Source organism: Thamnophis sirtalis, unplaced genomic scaffold, assembly GCF_051295495.1.
Source record: "Thamnophis sirtalis isolate CommonGarterSnake01/CBP01778 unplaced genomic scaffold, rThaSir2_p1.2 scaffold_3, whole genome shotgun sequence".
Classification (NCBI taxonomy): Eukaryota; Metazoa; Chordata; class Lepidosauria; order Squamata; family Natricidae; genus Thamnophis; species Thamnophis sirtalis.
The window spans coordinates 173,805,545-173,828,343 of record NW_028261383.1 but is presented as its reverse complement, the minus strand read 5'-3'; the positions used below and the strand labels follow the sequence as shown (position 1 = coordinate 173,828,343).

The 22,799-nt window shown below is 44.8% G+C and overlaps 1 protein-coding gene across 3 annotated transcripts in view; it reads left to right on the top strand.

Moving 5' to 3' along the window:
* Window positions 1-22,405, top strand: part of RFX1 (regulatory factor X1) — a 56,058-nt gene extending 33,653 nt beyond the window's left edge. For all 3 annotated transcript variants that reach the window (XM_087710979.1, XM_087710977.1, XM_087710978.1), the window contains 14 exons: window positions 1,911-2,005; window positions 3,797-4,235; window positions 6,440-6,621; window positions 8,424-8,543; window positions 8,949-9,064; window positions 9,912-10,030; window positions 11,392-11,501; window positions 12,420-12,571; window positions 12,866-12,963; window positions 14,866-15,015; window positions 17,131-17,339; window positions 17,897-18,050; window positions 19,923-19,968; window positions 22,133-22,405. In XM_087710979.1, coding sequence (XP_087567105.1) covers window positions 1,911-2,005; window positions 3,797-4,235; window positions 6,440-6,621; window positions 8,424-8,543; window positions 8,949-9,064; window positions 9,912-10,030; window positions 11,392-11,501; window positions 12,420-12,571; window positions 12,866-12,963; window positions 14,866-15,015; window positions 17,131-17,339; window positions 17,897-18,050; window positions 19,923-19,968; window positions 22,133-22,299 — 2,157 coding nt within the window. In that variant the 3' untranslated portion in view covers window positions 22,300-22,405. The remainder of the gene's footprint in view (window positions 1-1,910; window positions 2,006-3,796; window positions 4,236-6,439; window positions 6,622-8,423; window positions 8,544-8,948; window positions 9,065-9,911; window positions 10,031-11,391; window positions 11,502-12,419; window positions 12,572-12,865; window positions 12,964-14,865; window positions 15,016-17,130; window positions 17,340-17,896; window positions 18,051-19,922; window positions 19,969-22,132) is intronic.
* Window positions 22,406-22,799: the final 394 nt, after the last annotated feature.

Sequence of the window (22,799 nt, the reverse complement as noted above, 5' to 3'; positions counted from 1 at the left end):
GGCTGGATCTGCCCACTGCCAGCAGTTCGATTCTGACCAGCTCAAGGTTGACTCAGCCTTCAACCCTTCCAAGGTCGGTAAAATGAGGACCCGGATCGTTTGGGGGGAAAAATGCTGACTGTAAATCACTTTTAAAGAACGCTGCAAATCATTACGAAGCAGTATAAGTACTATTGCTATTTACGGGACATATATAAACTCTTTAAACAAATTTCATTTGAGTGGACATGGAACTTAAAATATAAGTTTTAATAGCTAATCAGGATTTCAAGTTGGGTTTGTGAACAAGGTTCAGTCTACGAAAGAGGAATACTGAAATACTAATCATAAAGAGTATTTTCTGATAATTAAAAAAAAAACACTGGACATTGGTATTGGGATTGGTATTTTATTATTTGTATGCCGCCCTTCTCCGGGAGGACTCAGGGCGGCGAACAATTCAAGGGGGGAAAAAAAGGGGGAACATAAAAGACAAAATACAAATAATAAAAGTAGACAACAGTTGCACAACCATACATGTCGAGAGGGGAGGGAACTCATCACCCCCAGGCCTGCCGGCAAAGCCAGGTTTTGACAGCTTTTCGGAAGGCCTGGAGAGAGGTGAGAGTCCGAATCCCTGCGGGGAGTTCATTCCAGAGGGCCGGAGCTGCCACAGAGAAGGCCCTCCCCCGGGTAATAGCCAGGTGGCATTGGCTGGTAGACGGAACCCGGAGGAGGCCAACCCTGTGAGATCTAATGGGTCTGTGGGAGGTAATTGGCAGCAGGCGGTCTCTCAAGTACCCAGATCCAATACCATGAAGGGCTTTATAAGTTACGACTAGCACCTTGAAGCGTATCCGGAGACCGATCGGTAACCAGTGCAGCTCGCGGAGGATAGGTGTAACGTGGGTGTACCGAGGTGCACCCACAATCGCTCGCGCGGCTGCGTTCTGGACGAGTTGAAGTCTCCGAATACTCTTCAAGGGCTGCCCCATGTAGAGCGGACAATAGACATCTTTGTAAAGAGTCATTTTGCACATGATGGAGGGGCAACTGCAGTCAACTACAGTTCTGAATAATTGTACCGTATGGTGTGTTGTTATTGTAGTTGCAATACTTCCAAGAGTACCTGCATTTTTTTTTACTCTAGCTCTGCGCTTTGGTGTGTGGGAAAATGTACTTTGCCTTGCATTCCTTTCTTAACGATCGTAATGCTGGACTTATTTTGTCTAATCAGAGGACCCGCGGTGTCTTTCACTTACACAGAGAATTCTTATTCCATAGAAATTCTGGGGTGAGGATTAGCCTTTGATCAGATCAATCCATGATAACTGAATGTCAGATACAGGATAAGAACAATGCCCATGTGTGGAAGAAAAAGGATTCTGATGGCCCAGGCGTGCTTTAGGGCATGACCCATCAAAAGCACGGAGGACAAAATCGCGCTCGACAAAAGCGCGCATGTGACATCATCACAGCGCGACGGAAAAAATTAAAAATTCAAATAAAATTAAAATTAAAGCAAGCTGATTCACATAAAGGTAAGGGTTAGGGTTAGGTTAAGGGTTAGGGTCAGGTTTAGAGCGTTAGCGTTAGGTTTAGCGTTAGGTTAAGGGTTAGCGTTAGGTTTAGCGTTACGTTAATGGTTAGGTTTAGGGTTAGATTTAGGGTTAGGTTAAGGGTTAGGTTTGGGGGGGTTAGGGTAAGGTTTTAGCTTTATTTTTACATTTTTCGATCACAGCGCGATGTTTTCGTCAAATGCGCGCTTTCGTCGAGCGCGATTTTGTCCTCCGCGATTTTGTGGTGGAACCGCTTTAGGGAAGTCTATTGGGAGGGGAGGGAGGGGGAGAAAGGGAGGGGGACGGTAAACACGGCCTTACTTCTTCATCTCAGTTTGATTTCCCTTTCCTTCCTGCTGCTTGTGTCCTCAGGTCCAGCAGCTTCAACAGGTTCCCGTGCAACATGTCTATCCTAACCAGGTTCAGTACGTGGAAGGAGGAGATGCCAGCTACACAGCAAGTACCATGTGAGTTTAAAGAATGCCCTCGTCCTTTCTCGCCTGGACTACTGCAACACTCTCTACATGGGGCTGCTCTTGAAGAGCACCCGGAGGCTTCAACTGGTCCAGAATGCGGCTGCGCGGGTTATCATGGGGGGCACCTAGGCGCTCCCATGTTACACCCCTTTTAGGCGGCCTGCACTGGTTGCCGGTTGTCTTCCGGGTGCGATTCAAGGTACTAATTATGACCCTTAAACGCTCCCTGGCTTAGGCCCAGGGTACCTGCGAGACCACCTACTGCCACCGGTAGCCTCCCACCGTCCAGTGCGATCCCAAAGAGTTGGCCTCCTCAGGGTGCCGTCGGCCAGACAGTGTCGGCTAGCGACCCCCAGGGGGAGCGCCTTCTCTGTGGGAGCCCCTTCCCTTTGGAATGAGCTGCCCCCGGAGCTTCGTATAATCTCCGACCTCCGGTCCTTCTGAGGCGCCCTAAAAAGTTGGCTTTTCCAGCAAGCCAGCCTGTCCTGAACAAAGCAAAATAAATTATTGATCACTGTTAATTTTAATTCGAATTTTTTTATAAAAATGTCATTGTCAATTTTAATTGGGTTTGGGATATTCTATTTAATTTTTTTTTAAACTTTAGTAGTATGTGTTTCTTTTAATGTTGTACGCCGCCCTGAGTCCTTGGGAGAAGGGTGGCACATAAATCTAATAAACTTAAACCTAAAGCTAAGTCAAGCTTGTCCTGCTTATGCTATCCTGAAGCTTGAGCCTAATAATTTAATTGGTCAGATTCAGGGTGACGAAGCCACTGCTCCAAATAATGGCACGCTCTAGTTTTCCACACAATGGCAAAGTCTTTCCGTATTGTGTCCGAACCAACGGATTCCATATTATTTCTAAACCGTAGAGATAACCCCTATTCCAACAAAAGCTGGAACTGAAAATATTTCAAGAAAGAATCTTATGCTACCTTAATACATCAATTATTGTGCCCCAGTTGTATCTGATAGGCTGGAGTAGGAATGCCCTTTACATGCCAGAGAAAACCTGGCAGGAACAGGATGCCTGATATGCATGCTATTATTGGTATTTTTACAGAAACTTTTAAAAGAATAAATCTCCTGCTTCTGGAACTTTCCTCCTCTGTGTCTGTTCTGCTCCGGGCAATGGAGGATGGGGAAATCCTGGCAGCTTTTCTCAGTTAAAATGCAAACGGAGTTTGGGATTCCACTTCAACGTCTTATTTACTCAGGAGCTTCTGGATGGGAGCAAATCATACAACATCTCTTTACTGTTCTGCCCCGGTCAATGAGGTTCTGCTCGGGCAGCCAGTTAACTCCACGCTTGGGAATATCTTTCAGATCACGTTTATTATCAGGCATCCTTAATAGCAAAACTTACAGTTCAGTGTTAAGATTCTTCTGTACTTTCCATGATCTGTCCCATCACGTAGTGTAAAAAGATGATGATTTTATCCCCATGCTGAGTGGAGATGCAGAATGCTACTATTTTGTTCACAAAAGCAATTGAACTGCCCGGCTATAAACTTTGCATGTGGGCAAGATGCCCCGGTGGCCAATCAGAAACAGAGATGTGGTCACGTGTCATGGAACTACATTTCCCATAAGGCAGTCTCTGCCTGCATTTCCCATGAGGTAGTTTCTTAAAGGAGACCGTTCTTAATTCCTACACTAGCTATATACTGTGCTGTGTCTGTCATACAATTCTGGATATATGTAGTTTTCTCCTCTTAGGTTGCTGTTTTTCCCCCTAAGGTGTGCCTGTGCTTATTTGACCGTGTTTCTTCCATTTCAGACGCTCCAACACTTACCCTTACACAGAAACCCCTCTCTACACTCAGAACACTGGAGCAAATTACTATGAATCCCAAAGCACCCCAACGCAAGTCTCCAGCCCAGCATCCTCACAAACAGTGGCCAGCAGCGGCTCCGTACCTATGTATGTTTCTGGAGGACAAATAATAGCCAATCCAAATGGAAGCAGCAGTACAGCAGCAGCAGCAGGAGGAGGAGCAGGGGGAGGAGCACCAGCAGCAGCAGGAAATGGTGCTGGTGGTGGCAGCACTACCGGAGGTGGTGGTGGTGGTGGTGGTGGTGGAGGAGGAGGAGGAGGCGGAGGAGGAACTGGTGGCAGCAGCAGCAGCAGCACAGGGACCTACGTGATTCAAGGAGGTTACATGCTGGGAAGTTCCAGCCAGTCCTATTCACACACCACCCGGGCCTCGCCCGCAACGGTAAGTTTCCACTGGAATATTTGCTTGTTGATTCAAAGGAACGGGACGTTTCTTTTCTTGCTGCCAGTGCAACTAGTCTCATTAATGCAGTGATTTTCCAAGCCTATATTTTGGAAAAAGCAATGTTTTGTGGGCAGACTGCTCTAAAAGACAGCTTGGTGTTCGTGTTTTGCTAGTCTCTCTGAAAAGATGCAACTGCAAGAGTGTTGGGCTATTGTTAGGTTACACCCTCAACTCCCCAAAAGAGTAAGCTACCCGGAGTCCTTCAGGCGAGATGCGTGGCCATACACATTGAATAAATAAATGAGCAGACCAAGTTATGGATAGCACATTGTTGTGGCCCAGCAGGAGCCGTTGGAGCTGCCACCAGACTCCCGACAGCGAGGGGCCCTCTGAGTCGGCTCTGGAGGATGTGGAGGACCCTGGACAGGGTTCCGACTCCGAGCAGGGTGCAGAGAGGCTGGTTGGCCACCAGGAGGCGCCTGAGCCTTGGACCAGTGGGGAGGAGACAAGGGAGTGTGATCCTGACGTCATGCATTGGAGCAGTGGGGAGGAGACAAGGGAGTTGGTCCTGGATGCCCGGCAACGGAGGGCTAATAGGCGTAAGGAACAGTTGCACAGTTACAGGAGATAATTGCACTCAGCTGGTAGTAATTAGGCTCCTCTCAAGAGTATAAAAGGAATGGCTTTGCACACGCTCGTCGCAGGAATCAACGTGTTTACTAGAGCTGGAGAACACTCGTGTCTAGCTTGGCAGGCTGGATTGCTGCCAAGGACTGGTCTGTGCTGGATTTCCTGTCTGTGTGTTAATAAATCCTTGAAGTATCTTTGTCTCGGCGTGCTTTTGGTGTAGGACGAGGGAGGTCAGAACAGCACATTATGCTAACTGAGTATATATATATATTTTTGGAGGTAATGGAAAGTACGGCTGCTGCGGCTAGGTTTTTCTGCTACCCAGATCTGCAGCCGTCTTGGGAGTTCACTTAAGGTGCCTCCCTTTGGGAGACTTTACTTACAACAGCCAAAGATTCTGAATCTGTTTATAATCTCCCAATGGATTCATGGGGGAAGCAAGATGACGCGATAAGAACAAGGGTAACATTTTTGTGTCTGTGATTATAGCTCAGATTTCATGCCTTTTTCTTTTAGGCCAAAAGGGGGACATGAATTAATTGTTAGAATTAGTTTTTTTGCCTAACTTTCGTTACATAAGAATTGAAAAAGTATTCCAAAAGTACTTTTTTCTTTCCAAAAGGTAACTGGACTTTCTTGGTTTTGTCTTCTGAAAACATTTCACTTCTCGTCCAAGAAGCTTCTTCAATTCCAGTTAACTGTTGGGGAAAGGATTCATATAGCTCTCTAGTGCTAATGACTAGATGACTTCAAAGAATATAAATATAACCTTCCATTCTCCATCGGTTAGAACTGAAGAGGCTTCTTGGATGAGAAGTAAAATGCTTTCAAAGGGGAAAAAAACTCAAGAAAGTCCAGTTGCCTTTTTTTGGCGGGGGGGGGGGGATCACCTTTGGGACAACAATGACCTGGATGATTGAGAACCTCCATAAAATTGAACAGTATACAAAATGCTTTTTCTCTTTTCTCTGCCTCTCTTTCGAACTATTATAATTCATAAATCTCTTCACATTGACTTCCCAAATGAAATGAAATTGATTAAATGTTTAAATCTATCGACATGCATAGAAAAGGCAAAATATATTATACTCAAAGAGAGCCACGAACAGTTGTTACAGGCAGGCAAAACGCAAGAGTTATTTTGACGGAAATAAAAAAAAAGTTTGTTTTGGAAATGAGCGGGTAGCAGATCAAAATAAAAGTAATAAAAAATTTCAGCTGAAACTGAAAGAACATTGAGAAAGTTATTTAGGATTAGTCAGAAATTGGCACTGGTGGTGGGAGTTCAGGGTGCAGAAGTGCAGGGCAGCTGAAAGGGTAGAAATGAGGGGGTGGGGATGGGCAGTGGTGGGAGTTGAAGGAGGAAACGTTAAACCAGTGTTTCTCAACCTTGGCCACTTGAAGATGTCTGGACTTCAACTCCCAGAATTCCCCAGCCAGCGAATGCTGGCTGGGGAATTCTGGGAGTTGAAGTCCGGACATCTTCAAGTTGCCAAGGTTGAGAAACACTGCGTTAAAGGCTTGGGAGGCAACTTGAAGGACCTGTGAATTGCATTCCTCTTGCTTTCTAGGTCCAGTGGCTGCTGGATAACTATGAGACTGCTGAGGGTGTGAGTCTTCCTCGCAGTACCTTATACTGCCATTACCTCCTGCATTGTCAGGAGCAAAAACTGGAGCCAGTCAATGCAGCATCTTTTGGAAAGCTAATCCGCTCAGTATTTATGGGACTCCGAACTCGCCGGCTCGGAACCAGGTAAACAGATGGAAGGGTGTGTAACAGTGGTGGGTTTCAAAAATTGTTCGAACCTACTCTGTGGGTGTTGGCCTCCTTTGTGGGAGTGGCTTGCCGCCCATGTGACCGGATGGGAGTGGCTTGCCGCCCATGTGACCGGATGGGAGTGGCTTGCCACCCATGTGACCGGATGGGAGTGGCTTGCCGCCCATGTGACCGGATATGAAGATGCCGACGACACTTGTCAGAACCACCTTAAATTACCTCTCACACAGCACTGGCCTGCATAAGAATAGGATGTCAACTTGTTTTTTAAAAGGCATCTTTGGTTTGCGTTAAAACAACTTCAACCCACGCAATGTTCTGATTGCACCACAAACGCAGGAGTCATCCTTACCTTTCACAGAGGCACTGAGTTTTATAAATAGGAGCATGATAGTGTAGAATAATCATATCCAAGGACCAAATTCAAAAAAAATTGGCACCTCTTCTGTAGGTGTGGCCTGCTTTCCGGGTCCACTGGTGGAACCTCTTCTAACCGGTTCGGTAGATTTGACGAACCGGTTATACCGAATAGGTGCGAACTGGTAGGAACCCACCTCTGGTGTGTAACCAGTATGACTTCCCCATATAAGGGCGGGGGGAGGGAATGTTAAATTTGTGTTTCTGTTTTTATACTGGCAACTATTAGGAGGACACATATTGAAACAAGCACTTGTTTTGGGAGGAATTGGATTAGCTATAAAACATGGATTGTATGTAATTACGGGGAATAATACTATCTAGCTTCCCAAAACATAATTAATCAGATAAACCTAGCAGCTGCATTCACACAGGACAACCTAATCGGTTTAATTTTAAATTCTTTATTACTGTATGCCTTAGCTTTGCATGTGACCCACGGTTATTTGATCAGTTTACAGTATAGTATTTGATGCTAAGGCAGAAAAAGTTTAATTCAATAACTAGTTAAATGTTCTGTGAACAGATTCGGTATTTCCTCAAGTCTCCAAGGCTGAAGAGATGCAGGTTCAAATCTCATTCCAGTTCATGAACTCACTAGGCAATTTGGCATGAATAACAATAGCATGTTTTTTGGAATACTTAAAATACTTCATAAACTTTTATTGAATTTATTGGTCCCCAATTTTTAGCAGTCTTGGAATTTTGTGAAAAAGTTAAAGGTACTGTCAAATAACGGCTACCTTACATATTTCCATAATGATCACAACATACTGCTTTCACAGAGGGGCAAGCTGGTAAGGACCGGAAAAAAAATTACTTGCCCAAGATCTTGAATCCAAGATAGATGATTAATTTGAACCTTAACCCTAACCCTTGCCAGCTCCTTAGAATGCTAGTTTTTATTCTGTAGTCTTTTCTTGGGGATCATCCTAGTCTCTCTCACTCCAGATTTTCTCTCTTCTTAGTCTAAACCAGTGTTTCTCAACCTTGGCAACTTTAAGTCCTGTGGACTTCAACTCCCAGAATCCCCCAGCCAGCTGTGCTGGCTGGGGGATTCTGGGAGTTGAAGTCCACAGGACTTAAAGTCGCCAAGGTTGAGAAACACTGGTCTAAACATATAAATGAGAGGGTTTTTTTCCCCTTCCTATCTGTAAGCTACCTTGCAAGCTTCCCCTATTCATAATAGCATTCGAACCCACCTGCTGCCTCCCTTTCTCAAAACTGGCTAGAATGTCTTCATGTTGTCTTTTCCATTCTACCGAGTTTATTTGGCAGGAGGGACATTTCCCCAAAGTAAACGGTTTGTTATGGTCTAATCGATTTATATACAGGCTTCTATTTTCATTTTTTCCTTTCAGAGGGAATTCTAAATACCACTATTATGGGTTGCGCATCAAAGCCAATTCCCCATTGCTGCGGCTCATGGAGGACCAGCAACACCTGGCCATGCGGCAACAGCCTTTTTCTCAGAAGCAACGGTAGGAGATTGTGCAGGAAAAATGCAGAGTTCAGTGACAGAGGACGTATTCATGGGTTGTGAAGATACGTTTAAACTTAACCCACAGCTCTAAAAATCTAATATGGGGCCAGTTGGATTGGTGGTATAAGATTTCTGTTGGAACTTTTTAAGTTTCTCTACTATCTGGTTTTGTAGTAACCTCCATCATTTGTCTTTGGAAGGTTCTGATTAGTACTTTCCCCTACCTTTTGGTTTAAATTTTGTGCACTCTCAGAAGAACTTCCTTTCTACCTACATCCAGTTTTGAATATAGTTTTGGTAGGGCACCACTGCTTACCTGTCCTGATGCCATGCACGCTCCCTTCCTTTCCTCACTATTACTGTGCTCTGAAATGTCTTGACTCTAAGCTACTTTGTCTTTTAGGCTCAAACCTGTTCAGAAAATGGAGGGCATGACCAACGGAGTAGCTGTGGGGCAGCAACAGGCCTCGGGGCTATCTGATATCAGTGCCCAAGTACAACAATACCAGCAGTTCTTAGGTAAGAATGAGGCTTGAGACACTGAGAACTTAGAGTACAGTGTCGGCTGGCGGGCCCCCGGAGGAGAGCCTTCTTTGTGGCTGCTCCGACCCTGTGGAATCAGCTACCCCCAGAGGTCCGGACCTCACCCACTCTCATGGCCTTCAGGAAAGCCGTTAAAACCTGGCTGTTCTGGCAGGCCTGGGGCTGTTGACCTTAGTGTTAAGGTCCAGCCCCGATTAGAACGTATGTGTGTTGTGAATTTTAAACTATTTTTTTACTTATTTTGCTTTTCTTTTTTCTTCCTTCATTGTAAGCCGCCCAGAGTCCTCCGGGATTGGGCGGCCTATAAATTTAATAAATGAAATGAAATGAATGAGTAGGAGGCAGAAGAGAATATGTACCATCCTTTATGTCGCTGTCTTTGCGGTATTTCTGCGGTGGTAATAGCAATAGCAGCAATAGCAGTTAGACTTATATACCGCTTCATAGGGCTTTCAGCCCTCTCTAAGCGGTTTACAGAGTCAGCATATCACCCCCAACAACAATCCGGGTCCTCATTTTACCCACCTCGGAAGGATGGAAGGCTGAGTCAACCTTCAGCCAGTGAGATTTGAACCGCCAAACTGCAGCTAACAGTCAGCTGAAGTAGCTGCAGTACTGCACTCTAACCACTGCGCCACTTCGGCTCAGTGAAACGGTAGACCTCAGTGCTCCAATTTTCCACCTATTTCAAGAAAATAAAATCAGAGTGCAAATGAAGCCCAAATTTTCCCTAATAGTTTCACTTGCAAATGATAGAAAAGTGCAGATGTTTCATTGGGGTTTAGTTGACCTTGTCGGATTGACTTTTCCTTCCTCTTTGCAGATGCTTCTCGCAGCTTGCCTGACTTTACAGAGTTGGACTTACAAGGGAAGAATCTCCCTGAGGGTGTCGGGGCGGAAGATGTGAAGGCTTTCCAGCTGCTGTATCGAGAACATTGTGAGGTATGTCACGGATCATATTGGAGAAGCCCAAATGAGGCATTAGAGCAGTGTTTCTCAACCTTGGCCACTTGAAGATGTCTGGACTTCAACTCCCAGAATTCCCCAGCCAGCATCCTCTAAGCCAGTGTTTCTCAACCTTGGCCACTTGAAGATGTCCGGACTTCAACTCCCAGAATTCCCCAGCCAGCATCCTCTAAGCCAGTGTTTCTCAACCTTGGCCACTTGAAGATGTCTGGACTTCAACTCCCAGAATTCCCCAGCCAGCATCCTCTAAGCCAGTGTTTCTCAACCTTGGCCACTTGAAGATGTCCGGACTTCAACTCCCAGAATTCCCCAGCCAGCATTCGCTGGCTGGGGAATTCTGGGAGTTGAAGTCCGGACATCTTCAAGTGGCCAAGGTTGAGAAACACTGCATTAGAGCATGAATAGGCAACCTGAAATCTTTTAGATATTCTAACTGATCCTTTTTCGCAATCAATGTTGGACGTGATTAAATATGTTGAATGGATTTGGTTTAAAAAAGGGATTGCTGCCGCCAGAAAAAAAAATAAAATTCCACAAGATGAGCGAGCCTAGTCTTTTGGTAGAGAAAGTTCTTAGCCAGTGGCAGGCTGGAAAAATAGTCTGGGAAATAGAAAGTCAGTGAGCATGGAGAAGTGTTGCTTGGACTCAGTCAGGTAAGGCGTGGGACTTGAGAGACCGCCTACTGCCAATCACCTCCTCTAGACCGATAAGATCGCATAGACTAGGCCTCCTCCGAATTCCATCAGCCAGCCAGTGTAGACTGGCAACTACCCGGAGGAGAGCCTTCTCGGTGGCTGCTCCGACCCTCTGGAATGAACTCCCCGTGGAGATCCGGACCCTCACCACCCTCCAGACCTTCCGCGCCGCCCTTAAAATCTGGCTGTCCCGGCGGGCCTGGGGTTAAAGACTCTAACCCCTACTCGAATTGTATGACTGTTGAGTTCTTAAATGACGTAGTGCCTGTATGTTGTAAATTGTTCGTCCTTCCCCCCCCCCCTTTGAACTGTGAGCCGCCCTGAGTCCCCCCAGGGAAAAGGGCGGCATACAAATAAAGTGAAACTGAAACTGAAACTCAGGGGTTTAAGTTTAAATTTAGCTTTTCCACTGCAAGACGTAAAATAAAAGACTTGCAACCCCACTCGAATGGTATGACTGTTGTGCTTTTTAACGGTGTATGGTTTTCATGTTTGTAACTTGTTTGTTTATTCCCCCCCCCCCCTTTGAACTGTGAGCCGCCCTGAGTCCCCTCAGGGAAAAGGGCGGCATACAAATAAAGTAAATTGAAATTGAATTGAAATTGATATGCAGTGGATTATACAACTGCTGCTTCTCTGCAGGCTATTGTCGATGTGATGGTAAACCTGCAGTTCACACTGGTAGAGACACTCTGGAAGACCTTTTGGAGATATAATTTGAACCAGCCCAGTGAAACCTCCCCTATAGTTATGTGAGTATTACTGCAAAGTTGTCATTTCTTCCCCCTGTGTGTGCGAGGTGGCCCGTTCAATTTACAGCCCTCTTTTTCCACAAATGTTAACCGCAACCTTGAACCAACAAAAAAGGTGTTTTTAAACACCTAAAGATATTAGTGGATTCCATTGTGAAAAGATTGTTGTCAGGGCAAATAAAACATTAACTTCAATAGCAGTTAGCAATAGCAGTTAGACTTATATACCGCTTCATAGGGCTTCCAGCCCTCTCTAAGCGGTTTTACAGAGTCAGCATATTGCCCCCAACAACAATCCGGGTCCTCATTTTACCCACCTCGGAAGGATGGAAGGCTGAGTCAACCTTGAGCCGGTGAGATTAGCAATAGCAATAGCAGTTAGACTTATATACCACTTCATAGGGCTCTCAGCTCTCTCTAAGCGGTTTTACAGAGTCAGCATATCGCCCCCAACAACAATCCGGGTCCTCATTTTACCCACCTCGGAAGGATGGAAGGCTGAGTCAACCTTGAGCCGGTGAGATTAGCAATAGCAGTTAGACTTATATACCGCTTCCTAGGGCTTTCAGCCCTCTCTAAGCGGTTTACAGAGTCAGCATATCGCCCCCAACAGTCCGGGTTTTCATTTCATCCACCTCGGAAGGATAGAAGGCTGAGTCAACCCTTGAGCCGGTGAGATTAGAACCGCCGAACTGCAGATAACAGTCAGCTGAAGTGGCCTGCAGTACTGCACCCTAACCACTGCGCCACCTCGGCTCTCATTCAAAAGGAATGTTGACTTGGAAACAAATTTTCCTACTCATTGATTATTCCTTAGAAGAACTACAGGGAGTGTCATGCCGGCTTCTGAGAAAATGAGCTGTAATTTGGTGATGTTTTTTTTTTTTAATTTGGCGTAATGCATGTTTGACATTTTAGCCACGATGAAGCAGAGAAGCGTCTCCCAAAGAACTGCTTGGTGATCCTGTCTAAGTATGAGCCTGTTCTCAAATGGACTAAAGACTGTGACAACTTGCTATACCAGGGCCTGGTAGAGGTTCTCATCCCAGAAGTGCTCCGGCCCATTCCGAGTAAGCTTACTGCGCACAGCTCATTTTTTTTCCAGCCAATAATGGCTTAAGAGGAACCCCCAGGGTAACCCAGTGGTGGGTGGAGAGACTTCAGCTCTTGGAAAGACTCTCCCTGAAACTGATGCTTTCTCTCATTGTGGGCTTAAATCCCATGTTCTGTGATTGGTGGGGTAACAGTCTAATTTAGTAGAAAAGAAAGCGGTTAGGTCAACTGTCGATCCATAAGAACAACAACAACTGTGGAAGTGCCTATTTTAGAGTGAAATTATTGTTGTGGTTCCAATTCTGCTCCAGGTGCCTTGACACAAGCAATCCGAAACTTTGCAAAAAGTTTGGAGAGCTGGTTGACAAACGCGATGATGAATATTCCAGAAGAGATGGTCCGAGTGAAGGTGAGCCGAAGAGCAAAAAGTTGTGGGGCAGGAAGTGTGGAACAGTTTGAGTTGGTTTCTTCTCCTTCTCCTCCTTATAGGAGATTCTAATATTTTTTGGGGGGAAATTGAGGTCTGTGCTAGGAGAGATTGATAGATAATTCCACTAACAGTTGCTGTGTATACTTGAAGCTAGAATGCCACCTTCTTCTTCCCACTTTCTTTTGGAGTTTATTTATTGATTTGATTGATCTATTTATATAGTCACCCATCTCACATAAATGACTTGGTGACTTACAATAAAATAGATAGCAATAGCAATAGCAGTTAGACTTATATACCGCTTCATAGGGCTTTCAGTCCTCTCTAAGCGGTTTACAGGGTCAGCACATTGCCCCCAACAACAATCCGGGTCCTCATTTTACCCACCTCGGAAGGATGGAAGGCTGAGTCAACTCTGAGCCGGTGAGATTAGAACCACCGAACTGCAGATAACAGTCAGCTGAAGTGGCCTGCAGTGCTGCACCCCAACCACTGCGCCACCTCGGCTCTCTAATAATAAAATAAAAACAAAATAACTCTTAACTCTTAGAAACAGAGCCGAGGTGGCGCAGTGGTTAAATGCAGCACTGCAGGCTACTTCAGCTGACTGCAGTTCGGCTGTTCAAATCTCACCAGCTCAAGGTTGACTCAGCCTTCCATCCTTCCGAGGTGGGTCAAATGAGGACCCGGATTGTTGTTGGGGGCGATATGCTGACTCTGTAAACTGCTTAGAGAGGGCTGAAAGTCTATGAAGCGGTATATAAGTCTAACTGCTATTGCTATTAGCAAAACCAAAAGGCAAGCTTTATCACACGCCTAGGCACAGAATCAAATGTTAAAGCCAGCAGAACTGGGGCTTACCTGATCTCAGGTGGAATGATGTTCCAAAGGGGCTGCCATGGCAGAAAGTTCCTCCTCCTGAGTCCCACCAGCCAATACTCCTTAATTGAAGGCATCTGGAGCAGGCTTCTTCTACTGGTGAGATGCGTAGAAACAATTGGGGGTAACGCAGTCCCGAGCCATGAAGGACTTTAAAGATAACTACCAGTACCTTGAATGTCACCAGAAACACACTGGAATCCAACGCTATTCGCAGAGTGGTGGTGCTACATGGGCCCAAACCCCAAAGACATTCATCACCTGCGCTATCGTATTCTGCACCAGCTGAAGCTTCCAAACACTCTTCAAGGGCAGCCCCAGGAAGAGCAGGTTGCAATTTGGAGATCACAAGAGCACGAGTAATTTATAAGTAACACCCCCCACCCACCCACCCCAATCCAGGAATGGGCGCAACTGCTACACAGACCAAAGCTATGAAAGGCCCTCCTAGCCATGGCTACCACTACTGTGGTTATTTTGCAGTGGTTCTCTGAGCTCCGTAGTTCCTTCTCGCCAAGCAGAAGGGTGCGAGAAAAGTTACGTCATTCCGTGACCCGTCAAAACCGCGGACGACAAAAGCGCGATCGACGAAAGCGCGCATTTGACATCATCAGAGCGCGACGAAAAAATTTAAAAATTTAAATAAAAATTAAATTAAAGCAAGCCGATTCACATAAAGGTAAGGGTTAGGGTTAGGGTTAGGGTTAGGTTAAGGGTTAGGGTTAGGTTTAGAGCGTTAGGGTTAGGTTTAGGGTTAGGTTAAGGGTTAGCGTTAGGTTTAGCATTAGGTTAAGGGTTAGGTTTAGGGTTAGGTTTAGGGTTAGGTTTAGGGTTAGGTTTGGGGGGGTTAGGGTAAGGTTTTCGCTTTATTTTTACATTTTTCGATCACAGCGCGATGTTTTCGTCGCGCTGTGATGACGTCAAATGCGCGCTTTTGACGACCGCGATTTTGTCATCCGCGGTTTTGTGGTGGAACCACGTCATTCGTCTTTTCTTTCTCAGGTGGCTGCAGCAAGTGCCTTTGCCCAGACCCTGCGGCGGTACACTTCTCTGAACCATCTTGCCCAGGCTGCCCGGGCTGTTTTGCAGAACACAGCTCAAATTAATCAGATGCTGAGTGATCTCAACCGGGTTGATTTTGCAAATGTCCAGGTAACCATCCGTGTGTCGTTATGCCCTAATTTGGCCACGCTGGTTTTTTTTTTCCTTCTTCCTTTTCCATTTGCAGCTAGAAACTAAAAATGTTTCCTTTTCTTGTTGACTCAGATGGGCTGGGTGCTATTTATCACAAATATTTTTTTTCCCTTTCAGTTAATTTTAGTGAACTAAGTAGCCAATATAGAGGTTGCTTCAAATAGAGACGTAAGAAGGTTTAGTTTATAGAAATGTTAATGTATACTTTTGATTTGATTGATTTTATTTTATTTCATTTATATGCCGCCCTTTTCCCCAAAGGGGACTCAGGGCGACTCACAATTCAAATCAGGGAAGGGGGGTACAGACAGAAAATAAAAAGACGAAACATAACAATACATAATTTAAAAACACACAACAGTCATACCATTCGAGACGGGGGGCAACAGCTCTTTTGGTGATTGATAAGTAGAAATGTTAACATCTCTTAGATTGTCTTAGATGCTTAACGTTTATTTTCTTAGCACGTAACTAATTAATTTGGGATTGAGGGAAAAGACCTACAAATCTTATTAATAAATCATTGTTTAAAGATGGCTATAAAGGTGTAATATTGTGTGGGTCTGTGGAGAGGAGAGGTGAGATAAACAGTAAATAACTTTTAGTCAACTACAATAATAACAAAGAAATGTTAATGGATAATATATAATGATATATACAGGTGTGTTATGGGGGGGGAATGCTTAGATATCTTACTTAACTGAAGTTGTTTTAGAACATGTCATAAAGGTGTAACGTTATTGGAGATCTATTGAAACTGCAAATGAATGCCAGTAGGTGGTTGTGTCTTTAAATATAAATGATTCTAGATAAAAACATGTTTAAATAATGGTAATTAAATGAGAATTGTGGTACAGGGATAGTAAAATACGTAATTTTTCTTTCTTGACTTAAAATGTACAACTCGATTTGAATGAAGTATACGTAAGGATGGTGGAAAAAACTCACAGAATATATTTGTAACCAATCGATACGCTTTCTACAAGATGTAACGAAAGATGATTCTTTTTTTGTGTGTGTTTTTGTTTAACTAAAACAATAAAAAAAAGAATTTTAAAAAAAAGAAGGTTTAGTTTACTGTGCCCATTTGGGTTAGCATTCTTTTTCAAAAGAAATCAATCTCATTATCAAAGTTGTTTTCTCACTCATTTTTTATAGTGTTTATACTCCACCCTTCAGCCCTGAATTACTTTTAGAAGAGTGAAAACCAGACCATCCATACTGCCAGCTTTATAATCTAAATAAAACATTACATAAGGAAAGGGAAAAACAGATAATTCAGGCACCTATTCTTTTTTTTTTCCAATATATTTTTATTATTTTTACATTTAAAACAATGCAGTATTGTGAAGTCGGAGTGACTATACATTCACATTATATACAGCTAGTTTCAACCATTGACAGTTAAACCTATTTAATACATTATCAATCCTTCTGTCCAATCACAATATATACAGTTTGTTCCAGTCTTGTCACCTTGTCTTATACCAGTCATAAAATCTATTCCAGACTTCAAAATATTCGGATTCCCCTTTATTTTTAAGTTCAAGAGTGAGCCTCTCTGTTTTCCACACAGGCCAACACTTTTCTGATTATATCTAGCTCTGATGGTGTATTTTCTTTTTTCCAATATTGCAGGCACCTTTTCTTAATGTTTAATTTCCCATCCTGTAATGGTCCAGCTGTCATAGGAAGGGGCTATTGAAAAAGGCTGAAATGACTTCCAGAGCAGAGGGACCAGCTGTTCTTCCTCTGGGGGCAGTGGGCAGCCTGACTGGCCTCTGGGAAGAGAGGAGGGAAGATCCCCAGTCCCACAAATAATTTTAGAACATCTAGAGTTAGTGAGCCGTTGGATGGTTCATCTCCTTTAAGCGGAGACAATATATTTCATAATAGCTCATGATGTATTATTGTTTTCTAAATACCAAATTACTTTGGCTGCTCTGTTTCCACGTGTTTTAATTTCTTTAAGCCACCAGATTGGCCATTGGCTTATCCACAGAGAGAGAGAGAGTGTGTGTATGTGCAGCAATTGCATTGAAGAATTTTCTCTTTCTCTTTGCTCCTCCAAAGGAGCAGGCCTCGTGGGTGTGCAGGTGTGAGGACCGTGTGGTACAGCGGCTCGAGCAAGACTTCAAAATGACTCTGCAGCAGCAGAATTCTCTGGAGCAGTGGGCGGTGTGGCTGGACGGGGTGGTCAGCCAAGTCCTAAAACCTTATCATGGCAGCCCCAGCTTTCCCAAAGCTGCCAAACATTTTCTCCTCAAGTGGTCCTTCTATAGGTAAGTGGACGGTGAGATGCAGACGTTGGACCTGCTCTTTGGTGCCCAAGCTGTAAATGACTTAATTAAGATTAAGATTTAGTTTAAGATTAAGATTTAGTTTATTTGTATGCCGCCCTTCTCCGGGAGGGACTCAGGGCGGCGAACAACTCAAAAGGGGAAAAGGGGATACAAACACAATACACGTAATTAAAATACACAAGAGTCATACAGCCATACAAGTCGAGAGGGGAGGGGAACTCATCAACCCCAGGCCTGCCGGCACAGCCAGGTTTTGACGGCTTTCCGGAAGGCCTGTAGAGAGGTGAAGGTCCGGATCCCTGCGGGGAGCTCGTTCCACAGGGCCGGAGCTGCCACAGAGAAGGCCCTCCCCCGGGTAGTAGCCAGGTGGCATTGGCTGGTAGACGGAACCCGGAGGAGGCCGACCCTGTGCGATCTAACGGGTCTATGGGAGGTAATTGGCAGCAGGCGGTCTCTCAAGTACCTGGGTACCCATTAACAAGCCTTGGGGTTCTACTTCAATGATATGTGCAGCGTTGGGTTACTTCTCTTTGCAGCTCCATGGTGATTCGGGACTTGACCCTGCGAAGCGCGGCCAGCTTTGGCTCCTTTCATCTCATCCGCCTCCTCTATGATGAATATATGTACTACCTGATAGAACATCGTGTAGCTCAGGCCAAGGGTGTGACTCCTATAGCTGTTATGGGAGAGGTAGGTCTTTTTTTTATTATTATTATTACATAGACAACACATACACACAACAATGAAAAATCAAAAACAAAAAAGAAAAAAAACACAAAAAAGAAAAAAAAAACATCATCACATACAGCATGTCGTTTGGTTACAGGTGTTTTAACATTTATCATTCTTGTACATTTATTATTTCATTTAATAGGTTATAATATACAGTTTGGGTTGCTTTGTTTACCATCCCTTCCTCTTGTTGTAACACCACCTTATTTTCCCTTTCTTTTCTCCCTCCCTCCCTTCTCTACTTTCTTCCTTCCTCCTCTCCTTTCCCTTCCTTCTTCTTGTACCTTTCTTCTACTCCTGCTCTTCCCCTTCCTACCCTCTCTCCTCCTCTTTCTCTCCTTTCCATCCTCCTCTCCTTACCTCTTTCTTTCCACCCTCTCTCCCTTCTCTACTTTCCTCCTTCCTCCTCTCCTTCCCCTTCCTTCTTCCTGTACCTTTCTCCTACTCCTGCTCTTCCTCTTCCCCTTCCTACCCTCTCTCCTCCTCTTTCTCTCCTTTCCATCCTCCTCTCCTTACCTCTTTCTTTTCACCCTCTCTCCCTTCTCTACTGTCTTCCTTCCTCCTCTCCTTCCCCTTCCTTCTTCCCTTACCTCTCCTTTACTCCTGCTCTTCCTCTTTCCCTTCCTACCCTCTCTCCTTCCTTTTCTCTCCCTCCCAGCCTCCTTTCCCTTTCCTTTCTCCCTCTCTCCCTTCTCTACTTTCCTCCTTCCTCCTCTCCTTCCCCTTCCTTCTTCCCGTACCTTTCTTCTACTCCTGCTCTTCCCCTTCCTACCCTCTCTCCTCCTCTTTCTCTCCTTTCCATCCTCCTCTCCTTACCTCTTTCTTTTCACCCTCTCTCCCTTCTCTACTTTCTTCCTTCCTCCTCTCCTTCCCCTTCCTTCTTCCCTTACCTCTCCTTTGCTCCTGCTCTTCCTCTTCCCCTTCCTACCCTCTCTCCTTCCTTTTCTCTCCCTTCCAGCCTCCTTTCCTTTCCCTTTCCTTTCTCCCTCTCTCCCTTCTCTACTTTCCTCCTTCCTCCTCTCCTTCCCCTTCCTTCTTCCCGTACCTTTCTCCTACTCCTGCTCTTCCTCTTCCCCTTCCTACCCTCTTCCCTCCTCTTTCTCTCCTTTCCATCCTCCTCTCCTTACCTCTTTCTTTCCACCCTCTCTCCCTTCTCCACTTTCTTCCTTTCTCCTCTCCTTCCCCTTCCTTCTTCCCTTACCTCTCCTTTGCTCCTGATCTTCCTCTTTCCCTTCCTACCCTCTCTCCTTTGGGAGAGGTAGGTCTTATGGCTATTGAACGTAAGAATGAATTGCTGGCAGAAAGAGTGTTCTGCAAATTCTGATTGTCCTCCACTTGGTATCCTAATGAAAGAAATACTTTTCTCTGTATTTGATTATATGAGGTTTTGGTCTATATTCAGCTGCCTTATAAATCTGATGTATAGCTGAATATAGACCAAAATTCCATATAATCAGGAGCCTCAGTTCTTCTGTTCTGATAGTATTTTTTTTGCAGTAGTTCTGTACTTCAAGTGGTTTGATTAATAGGAGATGCCAAGTTAACTCAGGCTGGGTCTCCACTGTCCGTTTTCCTAAACCCAAAATAGAGTTACAGATGGAAAATCATCTATAATTACTCGTGCTTTGTAGCCGGTGGAATCTCTTATGCAGGACACTCAGGTACAGCAAGGTATCAAGGTAAAATCATATGACTATATTCTGGATTTTTAAAAAAAGCATTATGTATGTCTATGCAGCTCTGTGTGTTCCTACATCTGTCCCTTACACAAATTTGTCTCGCTGTGGAGAACATAATTGCTTATCCATGTTTTTTTTGTTTTCTTTTAAGTTTGCAAATCTGGCAAGTTCCTTGAACCCTCTGGACCCTGATAAAGGTACTTTCCAGCACTTTAAGGAGTTAATTGTTTTAAGGGGTTACTTGTTTGTTTAATGTCAGATTGTTTGGAATTATTACTCCCTTACTTTACAAATGGGAGTCAATATTGCTTCTTCCATTTGTATGGGGGGAAAAATGGTCCAGGGGGGCATATTTAGATATGTTTGCAGCTATGCCTGAAACAGATTCTGCTCCAGTACAAGTTGGTTGTCTAGGTTTAGGCTCTTGACACCAGGACTGAAAAAGGAAGACGGTTTACGGCAGAGAGGTATCCATGGGGTTTCATGTAATGATTAACTAGAACCAGTGGTGGGATTCAAATAATTCAACAACCAGTTCTCTGCCCTAATGACCAGCTGGATAGGTGGGGCTCGGCGGTCATGTGATCATGTGGGTGTGGCCAAGTCAATGTTGCTAGGGTCAATGGGCGCTTCGCCTTGGCTGTTGCAATGGTAATAAGGGTTAACCAGAGAGGCAGTTTCTGTAAGCAGGGCAATAAAGATTAGGCTAGAAACAACACCAGAATGTTTCCTTCCTGCCTTCCTTACAGGATTAGCCCTGTAAAGTGGGGAAAAACAAAGTTTTCTTCCAACAACCGGTTCTCTGAACCGCTTAGAAAGTTACCAACCGGTTCTCCCGAATACGTGCGAACCGGCTGAATCCCACCACTGACTAGAGCCCATGTCAGCTATCTAAGCTTGGGAATGCTGCTTGGGTAGCATGCAAAACATGCCAGACTCCAATGCTGCGTACTTTTGGGTGGTCTGCATTTACCCCATACCTCATTTCCTGGAAGGCTTTACAATGTTGAATGAGTCCTCCCCTTGTCCATGTACAGGTCTGGCTCCTAGGTATGAAATTAAGAGTTATCCGCACATCTGGGAGATGTCGTGATTTTTAAACTCAGCCCAGAGAGTGGAATTAAAGAGAGACCATTGATCCAGATGTATTTTTAACGCTTCTGCTCAAACTTACATTCGGTCCAAATAAAACAGTGTCTGTTGATTCAGAGGTTATTGATTCCAGGATTGTGCTATCTTTGACTCTTGATAGGGTTGCATTCTCCCGGAAAAAAAATAGGTTTGCAATCAGAGGGACTTCCTGGACATGGTTTCTGCTTGGGGTGACATTTCTCAGTGGCAGTGGCAACACTGGGGCAGAAGTCGAGGCAGTGCAGGTGGCTGAGACTGCCGAAGGCCCAGGCCTTGCAACAATAGCAATAGCAGTTAGACTTATATACCGCTTCATAGGGCTTTCAGCCCTCTCTAAGCGGTTTACAGAGTCAGCATATCGCCCCCCACAGTCTGGGTCCTCATTTCACCCACCTCGGAAGGATGGAAGGCTGAGTCAACCTTGAGCCGGTGAGATTTGAACCGCTGAACTGCAGATAACAGTCAGCTGAAGTGGCCTGCAGTACTGCACCCTAACCACTGCGCCACTCTTTGTAGTATCTTGTCCATTGAGATAAAGATGATCTCATGGTTTTTTTTGGGAAGCAGGTGAAAGCATGGCTCTTCCAGAAAGTCCTTGGCATGCAATCTAAATCTCTAGATTGGAAATTAGATTAAGGATATAATAATTTAATTGATTTTGTACTGTTTTATATTTAACTTCAGTCTGTTAGGCTTGAGGGGGTGTTAAATAAATCACATAAATAATCTTGCCAAATGTTGGCTATCTCATATAAGAACTAGTGAGATGTTAACAATCTTCAGCAAGGGCATCAACATTTTGAGAAAAAGTAAGTGATTTTTATTTCTCTGTATGTGCATATGTGTGTGTGTATAAAAATTAAAAAAAAAATGGGGGATTTGCAAACCCCCCCCTTTCTGGAGTGAAAAATTTGTTGTTTCTCCTGAGTACTAATCCCTGGCTGGGGAATTCTGGGAGTTGAAGCCCAGTCATCTTCAAGTTGCCAAGGTTGAGAAACACTGCTCTGCAGGAATGAGCCACTGTTGTATCTCTCAGGTCTAGCAATTTTGACAGTGTAGGGACAACCTTTATCTCTATGGCTGAAGTGACTGGAGGAATACTTAGCTTTGAGTTGATTGCTTGGTTAATGGACAACCTCTAAGGAAATAAAGTTTCAACGCCTCGGTGCTCAGGGTCTTAACTTGGCTTTGTGCCTCCCGTTGATGTAACGGCTTCTTCTTTTGGATTAGATGAAGAAGAGGAAGAGGAGGAGGAGAGCGATGAAGAGATGCCTCAAGAACTGTCTCTTAGCTCCAACGAATCCAGCAGCCTCACAGCCGAGCCTATGGAGCCACCCTCGAAACTGGCACGGACAGATTCACGGGGCATCTTCGTCCAAGCGCTGCCTTCCAGTTAAAGAGAGATAAAGGAGGGACTGACTATTAAAGTGGCCAGCAGGAAGTCAGGGTGCATCTTGCACTGCGCTGTGCTGCCCTGCGATAAAAGATGTGCTGTTCCCTGTCTCCGAGTGGTATGCAATGCGCTTTCATTTCACCCCAACCCCCGTCCCTGGCCTACCTGTACCCAATACGAACCAAGTAAGATCCCAGGAACACTCCTCCTGAAAAGCCTGCCTAATTCCTGGTAGCAGGGGAGGGTACTTGGTTAGTGGGTCTGATCACGGTTTCACTGGTCAGTTTCTTTAGTCTGAAACTGGCTTAAGTCAAGGACTCCTTCGCCCTTGGCTGATTTTTGAAGGGAATTTATGTGCTTGGCCAAGCATGGTCCCAGCTTATGCTGCTGGGAATGCAAAAAAAACCCCATGCTTCGAGATTATAAAATTGGCCCAAGTTCTTAGCGAGGGCCTAGCCTTTTCTGCCTCTTGGCAGAAGTATGATATGCAGAGCCTCTGGCCCA